Below are 14,785 nucleotides of genomic sequence, written 5' to 3'. Positions count from 1 at the left end.
CTCCGCCGCGGTCATGCGTTGCTCCAGCACGAGCCAGTCGAGCTGATCCCTGGGCAGGAGGAGGCGATGCTGCACCTTGTCCTTGTCGCTGTAGGCGACCCGCTTCTGCAACACGCAAACGGGGTCATCGGCTCGAACGCGCGCCCTCCGCAGCGCCAAGTGCACGCACGGGCACCGCGTCGTGCTGCATGGTGGATGGCGCTGCCTGCTGGTGGAAGCAGTGGAGGTGCTCGCGCTCATGTTCTTGCTGAAACCGCCGAGTGCTCCGCCTTCTTCTCTCTCTATCTCTCTCTCTCTCTCTCGTCTGGTTGTGCGTTCAAGCGCTGTGAGGAGTTGAATGCATGAGCTAATCCTTGGCGTCTGTATATATAGACGCCATACTTGGTTTCCTAATACGTCTCCGAATCGAACAAGAGTGGGAGTATTACTCGGAATACGCCATCTTAAGATTTGCTACATGTCGGAGAGATGATTTCGATCTCCAATCCGACGCCGTAATCATCATCTCAGATGATTCCGACCTCGAATACGCCACCTAAATTAACTGCATTTAAATTAATAGATATCTTATGGGCTATTACTTGATATATTAATTAAGTTAATAATACGATTGTTTATTACTTCAATGTCAATTATCTTTTTTTCCTTGATTATTCACTACTAATTAAGCTGGATTTTAGAAAATTATCCACTTTTATAGTTTCAGAATTCTAGATAGAATTCACAATATTCTAAGCAATTGATCGTTAAGAAATATTTTTTTATAATATTTTTTATAATATTTTTTTTATATCTTATTTTTTTTTCATTAGATCGATTATTAAATTTTATCAGATCATAATAATCGAGGTCAATTAATATTATTATTTTACTTAAAAGATTTTCATAAGCATTCCAGGGATGACGTCAAAAACCTCACTCGACCTCGATCCTTGGAGTGGTCCTCCATGCCGACTTAGAACCAACCAAATCAATCTAGTGCAATTATATTAGGTTACATAAAATATTATAGTTAAGTCATCATAAGGTAGTAGTTTAGCTTTGTCAACACCAAACAAGTCTAACACTTGCCACTACGTGCCCTCAAATGGTACTCAGTTCTAAATTACCAACTCAGAGCTATTAATCTTCTTAAAGGCAGAAAGGGTGAAGACATTGCAATCTGACACGACAAACTATACTGCAAAACAACAGAAATGAATGTGTATGTCTCTGCTTTCTCATTACTGTTAACAACATACATAATTTGGTTGTACGAAAGTATTTAAAGATGATAACTACTGTGAAGATTGGCAGCCAAATTTCTAGATAGAATGCAATCTGAATCTGGCCCCCTCGATGACAAAAACAGCATCAAATTTAGAAGTTAAGAGCAGCTTGTTGGATTCTGGCCGTCAACGCTCGTCGTGGGTTCTTGCTTCTGCATATATATCGCCCTGGCATTTCAATTTGCAAGATATTCATGAAACTCCCTGTGAAGATCTTCCAATCTTGGGGGCGACGAAGGTAGAACTGCTTTCTCCTGGATGACGGAAATCTCCAAGACCTTTCTTCCAGTCGCTTGGGATTCAGTGTGACTTCCTATTTTCCTGTTGCTACTTCGCAGAGACTGTGTTCCAGCAGTCACGGAATTGGGCACTAGAGAACTTTTATTTTGAAGTTTCTCCATGGAAGACAAAAATTTCTCCTTGGAGAGCGATTTTGCAGAAGCAACCGCATTACTGAAGACACCGGATTCCTTCAGACCATGAATAATAGCCTGAATGAAGCAGTAATGCTAGGTTAGAAATAGTTGCAATCACCTCATACATGAATGAAACAAGCTTCCTTCTCTTCAAGATCTTTTGGTAATTGAAGCCTACACCTTACCATGGGTGTATATATACGAGTCAAGATGCCCTTCCTCAAAAGTTTCAAATTGATCTGTTTGTCAGTCCATACGACACGATCACGGTACCTGAAAAGAATAAAATTGATAAGATGGTAATGTGTAAGGTCAATAATCAACTAACAAACACAGGCACACTTTTTTGAGGGGAAAACCAAGCTAGTTCAGGATAGATGTTATTGAGAGTTATTGATGATTAATTGTATGAAATTCTGCAATATATACCAACACAGAACCCTTTTTCTGCAGGAGATAGTGATCCTCTTCAGACATAACAAAGAAATGCACAAACAGTAAAAAATGAATGTGAAATCAAATAAATACTATTAGTTACATTATTTGGAGAAAATATAGCACACTTCTATAAATCATTCTTTTCACGTTTCAATGAGGTAACCATTACAGGAACTTCTGAATCAAAAAGGATCTACTAGCTGATTATTAAAACTTCAAGAAACAAAATTAAACAAGAAAACAATACCAATTGTGTTGGGAAAATTACCAATGATGCATTTCTTCCTCAGTGGCGGTAGATGCAATAATAAAAGCCTATATACCAACATGGAAAGGTGTTAGTACACTACAATTGCTTCTGAAAATATCTGCAATATCCTAAAATGACTTCCATGAGACATCGAGGGAAAAAAAAAACCTTCCATGAGACAAGCAGTTATAATTGTATTTTGTATTATCAAGTACCAAATGGTTTGCCAGGTGATAATTGATCTCAATAAATTATCGCAGGGTGAAGGCACATAGCAAATGAGAAGTTCCTAGCATTATATTGCTGTTGTAAAATTGCACTTTTAATATCAACAATTAGTGCTTCCTAATATGATCAGATAGAAAACAATAGATCCGCTTATTCTGCACTTGCTGAGAAAACAATAATAAGATACTGTACCTTTGATTGGTTACAATAACTGCACAAAGAAATTTTCACTTGCAGACACATGCTTAAATGACAAGTGAAACAATCATGCAAAAAGGGACCAATTGTTTCCCAGAAAGTGAGAACCAGCTCAGAACCACAAGATCATCTTTCTGATAGTTTTCAGGGCAAAACCCACATAACTGGATAGCTACTGCCCTTTTGGTACCTAAATCATGTACTAAAATTCTAAGATATGCTTGTATAATAAAACAAAATGTTCACCAAGATACCTACAAGATATGTTTGTACATGATCACTACATGAAAATGAAATTAATTTTCTGCTAAGCATGCCAGGTAAGATCATAATTCAGATTATATATTCAGGTCCATGTTAGCAACTGTGTAGAGAAATGAAGGGCATTTAACATTATTCTGTGGGCACAAAAATATGAAAGTGCAATTAGATAGGAGCTCAAATGTTAACTTTCGGTCAACTATAACCACTTCTCAACTTATTAGAATTACTACACAATGACAAAAAAAAGTCCCCCATAAAACTTTTTCCATTTAAAGAATTAGTTTTAATGCCGAGGCATATTGACAGGAAAAGGCTTCGGTGATGATTATGATGTTGCAAAATATATCTATGCACTTTACAATATTTAGTAATATTCGTGTTGTTCTCGTAAATCAGTCACATCTTAATGCTCATGCTGTGTAGTTTCCACTTATAAAAGAGATCAACTAAAAGACAAATGAGCACTCACGTCTCTGTCAAAGTCCAAAATGAAACACCTTTTGACATCCTCCTTTGTTGGCTTACAGCCACACCGATCACGTCTTGAGGTTAAGTCAGAGAACTTTGCATAGGTGTAATGTAGAATTGCAGCCTCATCCAATTTGATCTCACTATGAAGATTAAAATAAAAACATTTATAAGAAATCTTTCTCGTAAACATATTAGCATCAAACAAAAATTATGCTGATTCATCTTACTTTGGGGTCTTCATGTAGTTGTGCCATCTATGTGCACCATTAGGACGAAGAAAATCTTGAATTCTTGCAGCTGATTTTCCATTCCCATAAGTAAGGAAGTAGTTTGGATTACCACGTGTTGCTTCCTTGTAAAGACCGAAATATGTATCCTTTGGAAGATGGTCATAATTCTTCTTAAACATGGATACCTAAATGTAAATACAAGTTATAAAGTCCGATCAATGGGTTATAAATGGAATGAGAGATGCATATGCACACACTAATACACATACAAGTGCATTTAGTATGAACACAAGTTGATCATACATCTCATCAGCAGTAGAAATACAAAGTTTGCTCATGTGTCATCATCAAGAACACATGAATATATAAATATAAAAAGTATAATTGATGAAGTTCAAAATAAAAGATTGAGAGCAGAATCAAAAATCAAAACCTTGCCACTAAGATGAGCACCAGAGCACGGTTATGGCCTAATATAAACCAGTTTGCAACATAATAAAATTGTGGGCCAGGGCATTCAGCTGAATGACATGTGTTTAGACTATTGGCCTTGCCTTAGCAGTTTCAATAAGTTTCGAATGGCATGTGCAGGATTTTCTTGTCTTGTCTTGAACCTTGCAGCCTAAGCCAAAAAAACTACACCTGAGCATGGAAGTCCATCTTTTCCAAATAATTTACACCTAAAATTTATTGCACGAATTGAACAACGATCAGCAAAAAAATATATTAACCTCAAAACCCTAAAACATAAAGCAAGATGCACTAGCATTGGCCTTCTCCATAGCCACATAGCATAGGACAAGTCCATACAGGTTGCTAGGTCTGATAGATTGCTTGGGTGATTACAACACCTACCCTCCACACACTGAAAACCCATATATAAAGGGTGCCATGTCGATGATGTCCTTTCAAATAGCATTACATGGAGTTATATCTAAATTTTTTATATCCATTTCTATAAATTTTGTGTTGTTCCGACTCATTGCTTGGATCCTTTGCTTGTAAAAAAAATAAAGAAAATAATGTGCATCCCCATTCAGATTCCTCTTCGACTAAGTTCATAAGTTAGGTTAGGTTTGACAATATAAATACTAACCAACGTCAGCCAATAATCTTAACACAGCGAAAAAGGTGTTACTATTACTTATTCTAAGTAAATAAGACTATGCATGATGGTTGTCAGACAAAAGAAATAACAAAAGAAAATTTGAGCTTAGGCTTCATCCTAATTAATTGCATTCATGTGAGCAGAACAAGCTATTAGTGCACATATAATCATCAATAAGCATATTGATATTTACCTCGGTAAAAGGATCTTTGATGTCATCATGTTCAATGCTACTTTCCTGGAATGAAAATAGGCACATCAGATCTTGCACATCACACTGTCATCATATAGCAGCGGTAACACTTACATAATTTGGAAAGATGACCATGTCAACATTGCTAGGTATGTCTGACAGCAATTGCCTCAAAGAATACTCTCGAGCACCAGCTGGATATATCAACTCATCAGTATCTAGATGTATTATCCAGTCAACACCAGCATCCTTTTGACAAGCAAAAACAATGATAAAACTTGCTTAATTTCCAATAAGCATCATTAAAAAGCTATTAACAGAAAGGAAAGTCATGATTATGGAGGGTATTTCAAATACAATATTAGGCAATAAACTTTCACTGTAACATTGTAAGTACTATCCAACAAATGAGAGCAAATATATGCAATTTAGTTAAGTCAAAATTGTTACGTAATCAAAGTAAAAAATGCCATACCCGTGCCATAACAATAGCCATCTCCATGTTAAGGGACTGTTTCACAAACAGTTCATAATTACATGGTTTGTAGAAGAAGCCTGACAGCCAAGTCTCATTCCAAACACGGCTATGGTACAGAAAAAACCAACACATTAGCCAAAGCTCAGAACCACATTATGAATATAGACTTTAAGCTTAAACCTAAATTCTGAAACCACTAAAAGATTATAAGGAACCCTTTGCACTAGCAATTCTTTTTTCAAATAACACATAAACCAAATTACTAATATCACAATGCATAAAGTTGTCCGATAAGTGGCATGATAAACTTTTTAAACACACTCTTCTCTCAATCCGATGTTGTGCCATCCAAGAAATAGTTAAGAAGTTCTCTTCATAAATATTCTACCTATCTAATAACTTCATCCACAAAATAAATTAAAGACCTTTTTGCTTGTTTCTCTTCAAGGTCGCTAGTCCTGTAGATGACCTTCACCCCCTGCATAGCAAGTAAACCCTATGTACGTCAGAACACAGAGAAGCAGTTTCAGAACACACAGAAGCAACCTTGTTCTAAAAGAGAATCAATTGTAGAAAAAGATCAAGAAAAGAGCATATAAAACATAGAGTCCCAGGTCATGGTTACCTCAACAAATTCTGGATAAAAGGGAACATTAGAACTTACAGGAATCGATTCAAGGACAGTGGAGACAGCTGGTTTTGCAGCTTCCCCTTCGACAAACAGAAAGAAGGTCGTAACCCCTATGACTTTGTGGTAAAACAACCATGGAAGAATCTGCTCGAGGCCAGCTGAAGTGCTTGAGGTAATACATATCTGCAGTATCCCAAGTCCATCGTTACATGCACATATGCAGACTTCAGTTTCCAAATTGGAACGGTAAAACTAATATTGGAAAGTATCTAGTTGTCCAAAGCAAATTCTTTCAATTAAACCCTTCTTGATTTGCTCTAATTGAAGCAACAAGCTTTACAAGACTTTGCAGGATAAGTAAACTAAACGCTCTCGCCTATACATACCCAGAGTAGGAATTTTAAGAAGTTGGAGAATGAAAATTCCAAGTATATAGTATTGTTCTATATTCTTAGAGAAGGGCATATGAAACCCAAGATCCCAATCCACATTCCAACTAGCATCCACATCAAGATCCCATCCAAACCCACAAGAACGAGCATAGACTTTATCATAGCAAAAGAGGCATCTAGATCGCACCTTTGGACGAGGATCGGAGTCGAAATCGAACTTCCAACCATGGTAGAAAGGGAAGGAAGGGGAGGAACTCCTACCCAAGATCTCAGCGCAATCCGACGAAGACGAGGAGGAAGAAACCGAGAAAAAGGACGAGGAGGAGCCGATGGGGCTATTCTCCATGCCGGGGAACCTCTGTGTGTCGGTCGGCCACGCGGAAGCGGGGTCGTTGAGCCCACCGCGCCACTGGAGCACGAAGGCAAAGGAGGCCAGGGCCAGGGGGAGCACCGTGAGGAGGAGGATGACCCGCGACGTGAAGCTCGAGCCCGAGGAGGACGAGGCGCCGGCGCCGGAGGGCGGCCGGAGAGGAGCGGTGAGACTCGGCATCGCCAGAGATCGGATCGACTCAAGGCGGAACGAGAACGGACTCAACGTTGATTTATGATTCCTAGTGTTTTTATTGTCAGAAACAGAAATGCCGTTTCCGCCGTGCAATGGTAGCGGTTTTGCTTTTCAGTTCACAAAGAAAGCAGATTTGGCACCTCGATTTTAATGTTTTTACTTTTAAAAACAAAAAAAAAACATAAACGATTTCAAGCAGCTGCATAGTTCTGGTGGAACGGAGCATCAATCTACGCTTGTGTTCAAAGCAAATTAGATCAGTCTCAAGTAAAACATAAACAAGAAATTTTAACACTTCCGTAAAATCGTCTTTAGTTGTTGCTTTAAGTGATTTTTGTTGTATATTTCTAATTTTATCTTAAAATTACCTTAAATAAAGAAATACCAAATCACCAATTTGTTACTTAGATTGGAAAAATAATCCAAATATTCGTCATTAAAAATTAATGGGATTATGTCATTATTATTTTATTAATAAAAGTGGTATTTAACAGCTTCGATATTCTTAACAAAATGCAAAAAAAAATCGACAAATTGGAGTTGACCCTTACCACCCACCCATGGGGACAACGGAGGCCATTAATGGCCTGGCCTCCCGTGGGTCCGACATCTTTCATCCAATCATTTAGTAGGCAAGGAATCCGGGTATCGAATTGATGGGTAAAAAGTATTGCCCAAGAAGAAAAAGTCCGTGTAGTTTCTTATCGTGCTTCTTCTTACCACACCGTGATACTCCAGTAGCGGGGCCCAGTCTCTGTCTTCCACTCACGACACAGGAACATGGGCGGGTACAGCGGTGTCTGGTAGAAAAACTTTTTCGAAAGAGGGGCGCGTAAGCAAAAGCGAACCTGTCGATTCCGGAATGGTTGTTTACGGTGAACTGTGATCAGTACTCGACAGTGGGATCTCCCCCATTGGCTCTACAATATATTGGCGCCAACTCCCGTCCTTCCCGCCAAAAGTTCCCGCGTCTCCCCATTAGATCCGTTCCTAACCTCCGACCGACCTCTTCGATCAATCGAAAGGGCTACAGGGAGAGCGTGATTGCTACCGGGATGGATGCCTTCGGGGGGTTCTTCGTCGATGAGAAGGCGATCCGCGTGGAGAACATCTTCTTGGAATTCCTTAAGAGGTAGTCAAAACTGCTCTTTCTAGGGTTTTCCCTTCTCTTTGCTTAGGGTTTTTGTTCGATTTGATCTCCTTCTGTCTTTGTCCTTCCCAAGATTCAAGCATGATCCAAACGCGGTGGAGCCGTTCTATGAGGCGGAGATCGAGGCCATGCGGCACAAGGAATCCACCACCATGTACGTGGATTTCTCCCATGTCATGCGCTTCAACGACGTCCTCCAGAAGGCCATTTCAGAGGAGTACCTCAGGTGACTCTTCTTCCGTTCCTCCTTACCTTGGGTCCTGACTACAGAACTCCATGGACATACCTTGTTCAAATTTGCCAGATTCGAGCCCTATCTGCGGAATGCTTGCATGAGATTCGTAATGGAGCAGAAATCGAGCGAGAACAGACAACCTATCATCGCAGATGACAACCCTAACCGCGACATAAATGTCGCCTTCTACAACATTCCATTGTTAAAAAGGTATTGCTTGATTCTTGGGGTTTTGTTCCCCTGATAAAATAATATATCTTTCTTGAGGCGTGCTTCTTTCCTTGCATTTCACATGCTTACATGATTTATTGTAGGTTGAGGGACCTGACGACATCAGAGATTGGGAAGCTGACTTCTGTAATGGGGGTCGTTACCCGGACAAGTGAGGTCCGGCCAGAGCTCCTGCAGGGGACCTTTAAGTGCCTTGAGTGTGGCGGAGTCATTAAGAATGTGGAACAGCAATACAAGTATACCGAGGTGGGCTGTTGGGCATATAATTTGTGAAATTACTTGTTCAATTTCTAGTTTGTCATGTAGGGTTTTGTGGCCACATTGATTTTTCTTCATGCTCATTTCATGGTTTTGGATGCTTTTTATGAATTATGATGCTGACTATTAGTTTTCTTCAGCCTATAATATGCATGAATGCTACATGTGCAAACCGAAATAAGTGGGCATTGCTTCGGCAAGAGAGCAAGTTCACAGATTGGCAACGGGTAAGGATGCAGGAGACATCTAAAGAAATACCTGCTGGTTCTCTTCCTCGATCTTTGGATGTTATTCTCCGACATGAGATTGTTGAGAAGGCAAGGGCTGGAGACACGTAAGCTTATTTAGAATCTTGAGCTACATATGCAAATAGTAACCTTGTCATCGTTTACATTCCTTTCTCTCTTGGTGATTATAGGGTCATCTTCACTGGCACATTGGTTGCGGTGCCAGATATTATGGCACTGACTTCTCCAGGTGAGAGAGCAGAATGCAGGCGTGAAGCTCCTCAGCGTCAAAATGTATCTGGTGGCCATGGAGGAGTCAGCGGTCTCAAGGCTTTGGGAGTAAGGGATCTTTCATATCGCCTCGCTTTCATTGCAAACTCAGTGCAGGTTGAAACTATTCTCGGCTCAAATGTTAAGATTGTTTGCTCCAATCTCAACCTTTGATAGTGCATCTTTTGCTCAAATGCATTTCATGCTCTGTTTGTTTAGATAGCAGATGGTAGAGGGGATGGAGACATCAGAGACAGGAAGATAGATGTTGATGACAGTGATAAACAGGAGTTCACAGTATGTTCTTTCTTTTCAAGAACAAATAGCTAGTTTGTTTATTTTTCTCCTATTGTGTTTATGATTCATGATTACATCATGCTGTATAATTCAACTGACAAGTACAAATTATGGTTAGTGCTTCATGATGTTTTTTTTCCCTGTGCATGTGAATCTTTTGGATGCCAAATGTTGTGTAACCTTACTCTGTTAATCCAATAAATGATTGAAGGATTTGTATCCTGGAAAATATAAAGATAATGAATGTTCTTATTATGGTGCCTTTTTCATTTAGTTAGCATATGTTATACCAGTTGACTTATAATCTACTAGCAAACTCTTCTGAATGTATACTTGACTTTATAATGTATTTTTATTTTGCAGCAAGAAGAGGAAGATGAGGTGATGAGGATGAGGAATACCCCTGATTTTTTCAATAAATTAGTTGACAGCATATGCCCCACGGTTTTTGGTCATCAAGAAATAAAGCGAGCAGTTTTGCTTATGTTATTGGGTGGTGTGCACAAGTTAACCCATGAAGGAATTAACCTTAGAGGTGATATCAATGTGTGCATAGTAGGAGATCCAAGCTGTGCAAAGTCTCAGTTCCTAAAGTATGCACAATCTTTTGGTCTATTTGTTCTGTTAGTTTATATGAATTACAAATTTCAGTCTAGCATGTTTAAGATGCTCAAGCCAATGGTTAATTACACCTATTTAGTTATATCAAAATAGCACCTATGTCACTTTTCTCATGATGAAACATTATAGCAATGGAATTTTGCTTTATGTGTATAGACAGATAAAAAAGTAATGCCCAGTCTAAAAGACAGATCAAATAATGTCAAGTTGGTAGAGAGCTAAAATGGATTTTTCTGAAACAATCATAATTATAACTTATTGTAGCTTCAGACCTTCAATGAATAAGCTTTTTGGTGATTTTTCTCTATTTACAGACCCTACACATTTCTTTGCAAAAAGCTTACTTAATCATAATTGTTTTCTGTTAAACAGGTATACTTCTAATCTCGTACCCCGATCTGTTTATACATCAGGAAAATCCTCCTCTGCTGCAGGTTTGACAGCAACAGTGGCTAAAGAGCCAGAAACCGGGGAGTTCTGTATTGAGGTAATTCTGTTTATGCTTTTATTTTGTATAATATGATGTATTTGGTTTTATGCCACTATTGATGAATGGGTTGTCTATAAACCTGCTTTATACTTCGAAATATTTCAGGAATCTGATTGGTAGTGTTTAGCCAATATTCACAAGGTTTAGTTGCTCATGGATTTCTTGCAATAACAAGCATTCATTAATTGCCTTGCGTGTGATGAATTTTAAACATTTTATTGTTTTGTAGCACCTGCAATAGAAAAATAAATAACCCTGTTAAAGAGAAAAAAATGAAAATGGAAACTTGTGGATCAATCTTTAGTAAATTTCTTGATTATGCAGTTATTTAGGAAAAATCTTGGTCTTCTGCAATATAATGGTATTTGTGTGCTTGTAAATGTTTCTTGAACTTGCAATACGTGAATTATTTCTAAATTTGTGTTTGGTCATGTGGAGTCAACTAATAGTTTAGAAGCATCTATTTGAAATATATTTACCAGTAAGCAGAAGAAGATAAAATTGGCATAGTCAAAAAATACTTTATTGCTGTGAACTTTTATTGTACTTGAAATGATTTTAACAAAGAAAATAAAAAGTATCATTCTGAATTTAAGGAAATTGACATTCCCTGAATCCAGGAGTTTAATTAGTTGCCTTCTGAATGATGCATCTCCATCTTTTACAGGCAGGAGCTCTAATGCTTGCAGACAATGGTATATGTTGCATAGATGAATTTGATAAAATGGACATTAGGGACCAGGTAGTTCTTTCTCTCTCTCTCTCTCTCTCTCTCTCTCTCTCTCTCTCTCTCTCTATATATATATATATATATATATATATATATATATATATATATATAAACAATGTACTGTCTAACAACTTGAAGTTCTGGAGCTCTGACTTTTAGTCGATTTCAAGGTTGCTATACATGAAGCAATGGAGCAGCAGACTATAAGTATCACCAAAGCAGGTATACAAGCCACGTTGAATGCAAGAACTTCAATTTTGGCGGCAGCAAATCCTACTGGAGGACGCTATGACAAGTCAAAGCCCCTTAAGGTAAAATTCTTGGAGTGAAATTTGAATTTTCCTTCCGAATGTTGAAGTCGATCATTAATTATTTCTTTTCACCTTGCAAGGATGTATTTTCTTTTTCCTTAAAATTATGTAGCATTTTGGTAGTTCCGCATGATTTCTGCAATTATCTGACTACAATGATACTGATTTTGAAGTACAACATGGAAAATGATTTACATATTCATATCAATTTCTCAGTACAATGTGGCCCTTCCTCCTGCTATTCTTTCAAGATTTGATCTGGTGTACATTATGATCGATGAGCCAGACGAAAACACAGACTACCATATTGCTCATCACATTGTGAGAGTTCATCAGAAGAGGGAGGATGCACTTGCCCCTGCATTTACAACTGCAGAGTTAAAGCGATACATAGCATATGCTAAGTCTCTGAAACCTCAGGTTCACCAACTTTCCTCAGTATTGTCTCACATATTTCAGAAAATGGTTTTCATTTTTTTTATCATTTAATTCTTAAATGAGCTATGTAAATGCAGCTTAGTTCGGAAGCAAAAAATGTGCTAGTGGAATCATATGTAGCTCTTCGTAGAGGTGATAGTACTCCTGGAACCAGAGTGGCCTACAGAATGACAGTTAGGCAACTTGAGGCATTGATCAGGCTTTCTGAAGCAATTGCTAGGAGTCATTTGGAGAATGTGGTAAGCAAACATCCATGATGCATGGAACACACAATTTTTTTTTTTTACATGAACCTATTTCAGGATCTTTCCTCTTCTGAAACCATAGGGAAACTCCTCCATAATTATTTTAGAAATGTTAAGAATCTAAGGTTCTGTTTTGATGTTCCTAGGTGCTCCCAGCCCATGTTCGCGTGGCAGTAAAACTCCTAAAAACATCCATTATCAGGCAAGAAGATTTTTTTAGATATCAACAGAAGTTCAAGGTAGTTTCTTCTGGATTCTTAAAAAGTTTTGTGTATACATACAGTGTTGAATCTAGTGAGATCGATCTTTCTGATTTCCAAGATCATGAAGATGGTGTTGCAGTCAATGTTCCTGATCAAGATGCTGCAGAGTCGGCTTCTGATGGAATTAGTCCAGCAACAGAAAATGGAGGTAGGTTTCTATTTTTAATGCTATTAGTATGGTAATCGATCATGTGTTTTGTTTCTGAAACTACATCTAACTGAACATAATGATCTTGCAGGTAATGAACAAGGATCTGAGAGTCATCAGAAAAAGAAACTTGTTATAACTGAAGAACACTTTCAGAGAGTTACCCAAGCCCTTGTTATGCGTCTGCGGCAACATGAGGAGGCAGTAGCGCAAGATGGTAACAACATTTAATATTATCACATTTGTTTCTTGGATGCTTCTTCTGAGTCTTTTCATAGGTAGAACTGGTTTTTCTTATTTAGAATCACTAAAATTTTAACTAAGCACAAATTATGAGTCTTCTTGCACATAACTAAAAATTACATTGGAACTTTACAAAGGAAAAAATGCTTATCGGTGATATCTGCAGATGTATTATTACTAAGGGACAGGTGGAGCAATGATATAATTGGCAGTTAATTTGTCGAAGTTCTAGTGTTCAAGTTATGTAATTATTAAATGACACAAGGATCTCCAAGTTACTGTGTATGTTTGGATGCTTAATGAATTAAAATGGATAAACATGTGTGGATGTCTTATGTCAAACAGCTTAAGTTAACGATATATTCATATTATCTTGTATTCATAAATGTTATGAAGGATGTACACATGCATAAACTTGTAGTTAGCACATAGGTCAAATTTAGACTATCCTTCTGGAATAGTATAGTTTCAGATTGTTTCGTCGAGGTGCCCAGGAACAAGTCTAACTAGATCTGAGCCCAGAGTAGAACAACGCTTTAAATTTGCTTGAATTATATAACCTTCTTGGCAGTTGTACAGAAGTATTACGGATATCTTACATTAGTTGTGTAGTTATTAAAACACGACAACTCCTCTCGAGTCTCAGCTTGAATCCTTTTTTTTCCCCGATTTGTTTATTGTTGCAGGAAGTGGTTTGGCTGGAATGAAGCAGGGGGATCTAATTATTTGGTACGTGGAGCAGCAGAATGCCGTAGGTGCTTACAGTAACACCGATGAGGTCCGGGAAGAAGTCAAGTGCATCAAAGCCATTATAGAGGTACGTATGCCTAATGAAACATATAGGAGGATGTTAGGTTTTCGTTTGGATTGGTCTCAAAGCCTTGATTGTGTGGAACGGTCTTATACAGAGGTTGATACAGAGGGAAGGCCATCTGATAGTGATAGATGATGGAACGAGCTCAGCAGCGTCGGATGGTCAAGCAAGAAGATCGAGTGAGAACCGAATTCTGGCAGTGGCTCCAAATTATATTGTCGAGTAGGAGCATCTGCAAGTGCAGGCTGCAGTCCTTTTTAGAGATTTCTACATATAGGAAGACTCGGGATGGGACAATTAGAGACCTTGTGTATTAACTAATTACTACCGCAATGCTCGTCCGTCCAGCCCTATGCGAGAGTTTGTACCACTGTAAGTGTTTGCTTTATTTTTATGATATCAAAGTTGAGTTTCAAGTATCCTCTCTACGTTGAAGAAACTGCTTTAATTATGAACGAAGAATGAATTATACTATTTGAAAGGCTATCTTAATGTGATTTATGCAATCGATATCATCTGGTTAAACGTCAAGTTTTGATCTGATCTGGTTATAAGCAAAATGTGATTTATGCAATTGATTCTTGAACATTTAAATATTATGTGTATCATATAATAATTAGGACATCGTAGCTTTTATTCAATGAGTATTAATTAATTATTTTTTGGGGTTAATTATTTCAAACT

The 14,785-nt window shown here is 38.0% G+C and overlaps 2 protein-coding genes across 2 annotated transcripts; one reads left to right on the top strand and one right to left on the bottom strand.

The window, feature by feature from the left end:
• Positions 1–1,193: 1,193 nt before the first annotated feature.
• On the bottom strand, positions 1,194–7,170 carry LOC135641842 (glycosyltransferase-like At2g41451). The gene is made up of 11 exons (XM_065157605.1): positions 6,753–7,170; positions 6,207–6,356; positions 5,968–6,020; positions 5,540–5,648; positions 5,179–5,313; positions 5,065–5,109; positions 3,761–3,948; positions 3,532–3,673; positions 2,391–2,437; positions 1,870–1,957; positions 1,194–1,759 (listed from the first exon to the last, which is right to left on the bottom strand). Exons 1-11 carry the CDS (start codon positions 7,113–7,115, stop codon positions 1,445–1,447), a joined length of 1,635 nt encoding a protein of 544 aa, XP_065013677.1. The 5' UTR covers positions 7,116–7,170; the 3' UTR covers positions 1,194–1,444.
• A 933-nt stretch (positions 7,171–8,103) lies between these two features.
• LOC135640745 (DNA replication licensing factor MCM6) lies at positions 8,104–14,558 on the top strand. Its single transcript, XM_065155461.1, has 18 exons — positions 8,104–8,262; positions 8,354–8,506; positions 8,585–8,725; positions 8,830–8,992; positions 9,145–9,338; positions 9,423–9,618; positions 9,721–9,798; positions 10,162–10,391; positions 10,792–10,906; positions 11,577–11,651; positions 11,810–11,950; positions 12,167–12,370; positions 12,466–12,627; positions 12,780–12,835; positions 12,917–13,044; positions 13,136–13,261; positions 13,974–14,104; positions 14,196–14,558. The coding sequence occupies exons 1-18, from the start codon at positions 8,186–8,188 to the stop codon at positions 14,325–14,327; spliced, it is 2,502 nt and encodes an 833-aa protein (XP_065011533.1). The 5' UTR covers positions 8,104–8,185; the 3' UTR covers positions 14,328–14,558.
• Positions 14,559–14,785: the final 227 nt, after the last annotated feature.

This window comes from Musa acuminata, chromosome BXJ3-6 (assembly GCF_036884655.1).
Source record: "Musa acuminata AAA Group cultivar baxijiao chromosome BXJ3-6, Cavendish_Baxijiao_AAA, whole genome shotgun sequence".
NCBI lineage: Eukaryota > Viridiplantae > Streptophyta > Magnoliopsida > Zingiberales > Musaceae > Musa > Musa acuminata.
The sequence above is the reverse complement of the archived record's forward strand: the minus strand, read 5'-3'. Positions and strand labels throughout refer to the sequence as shown.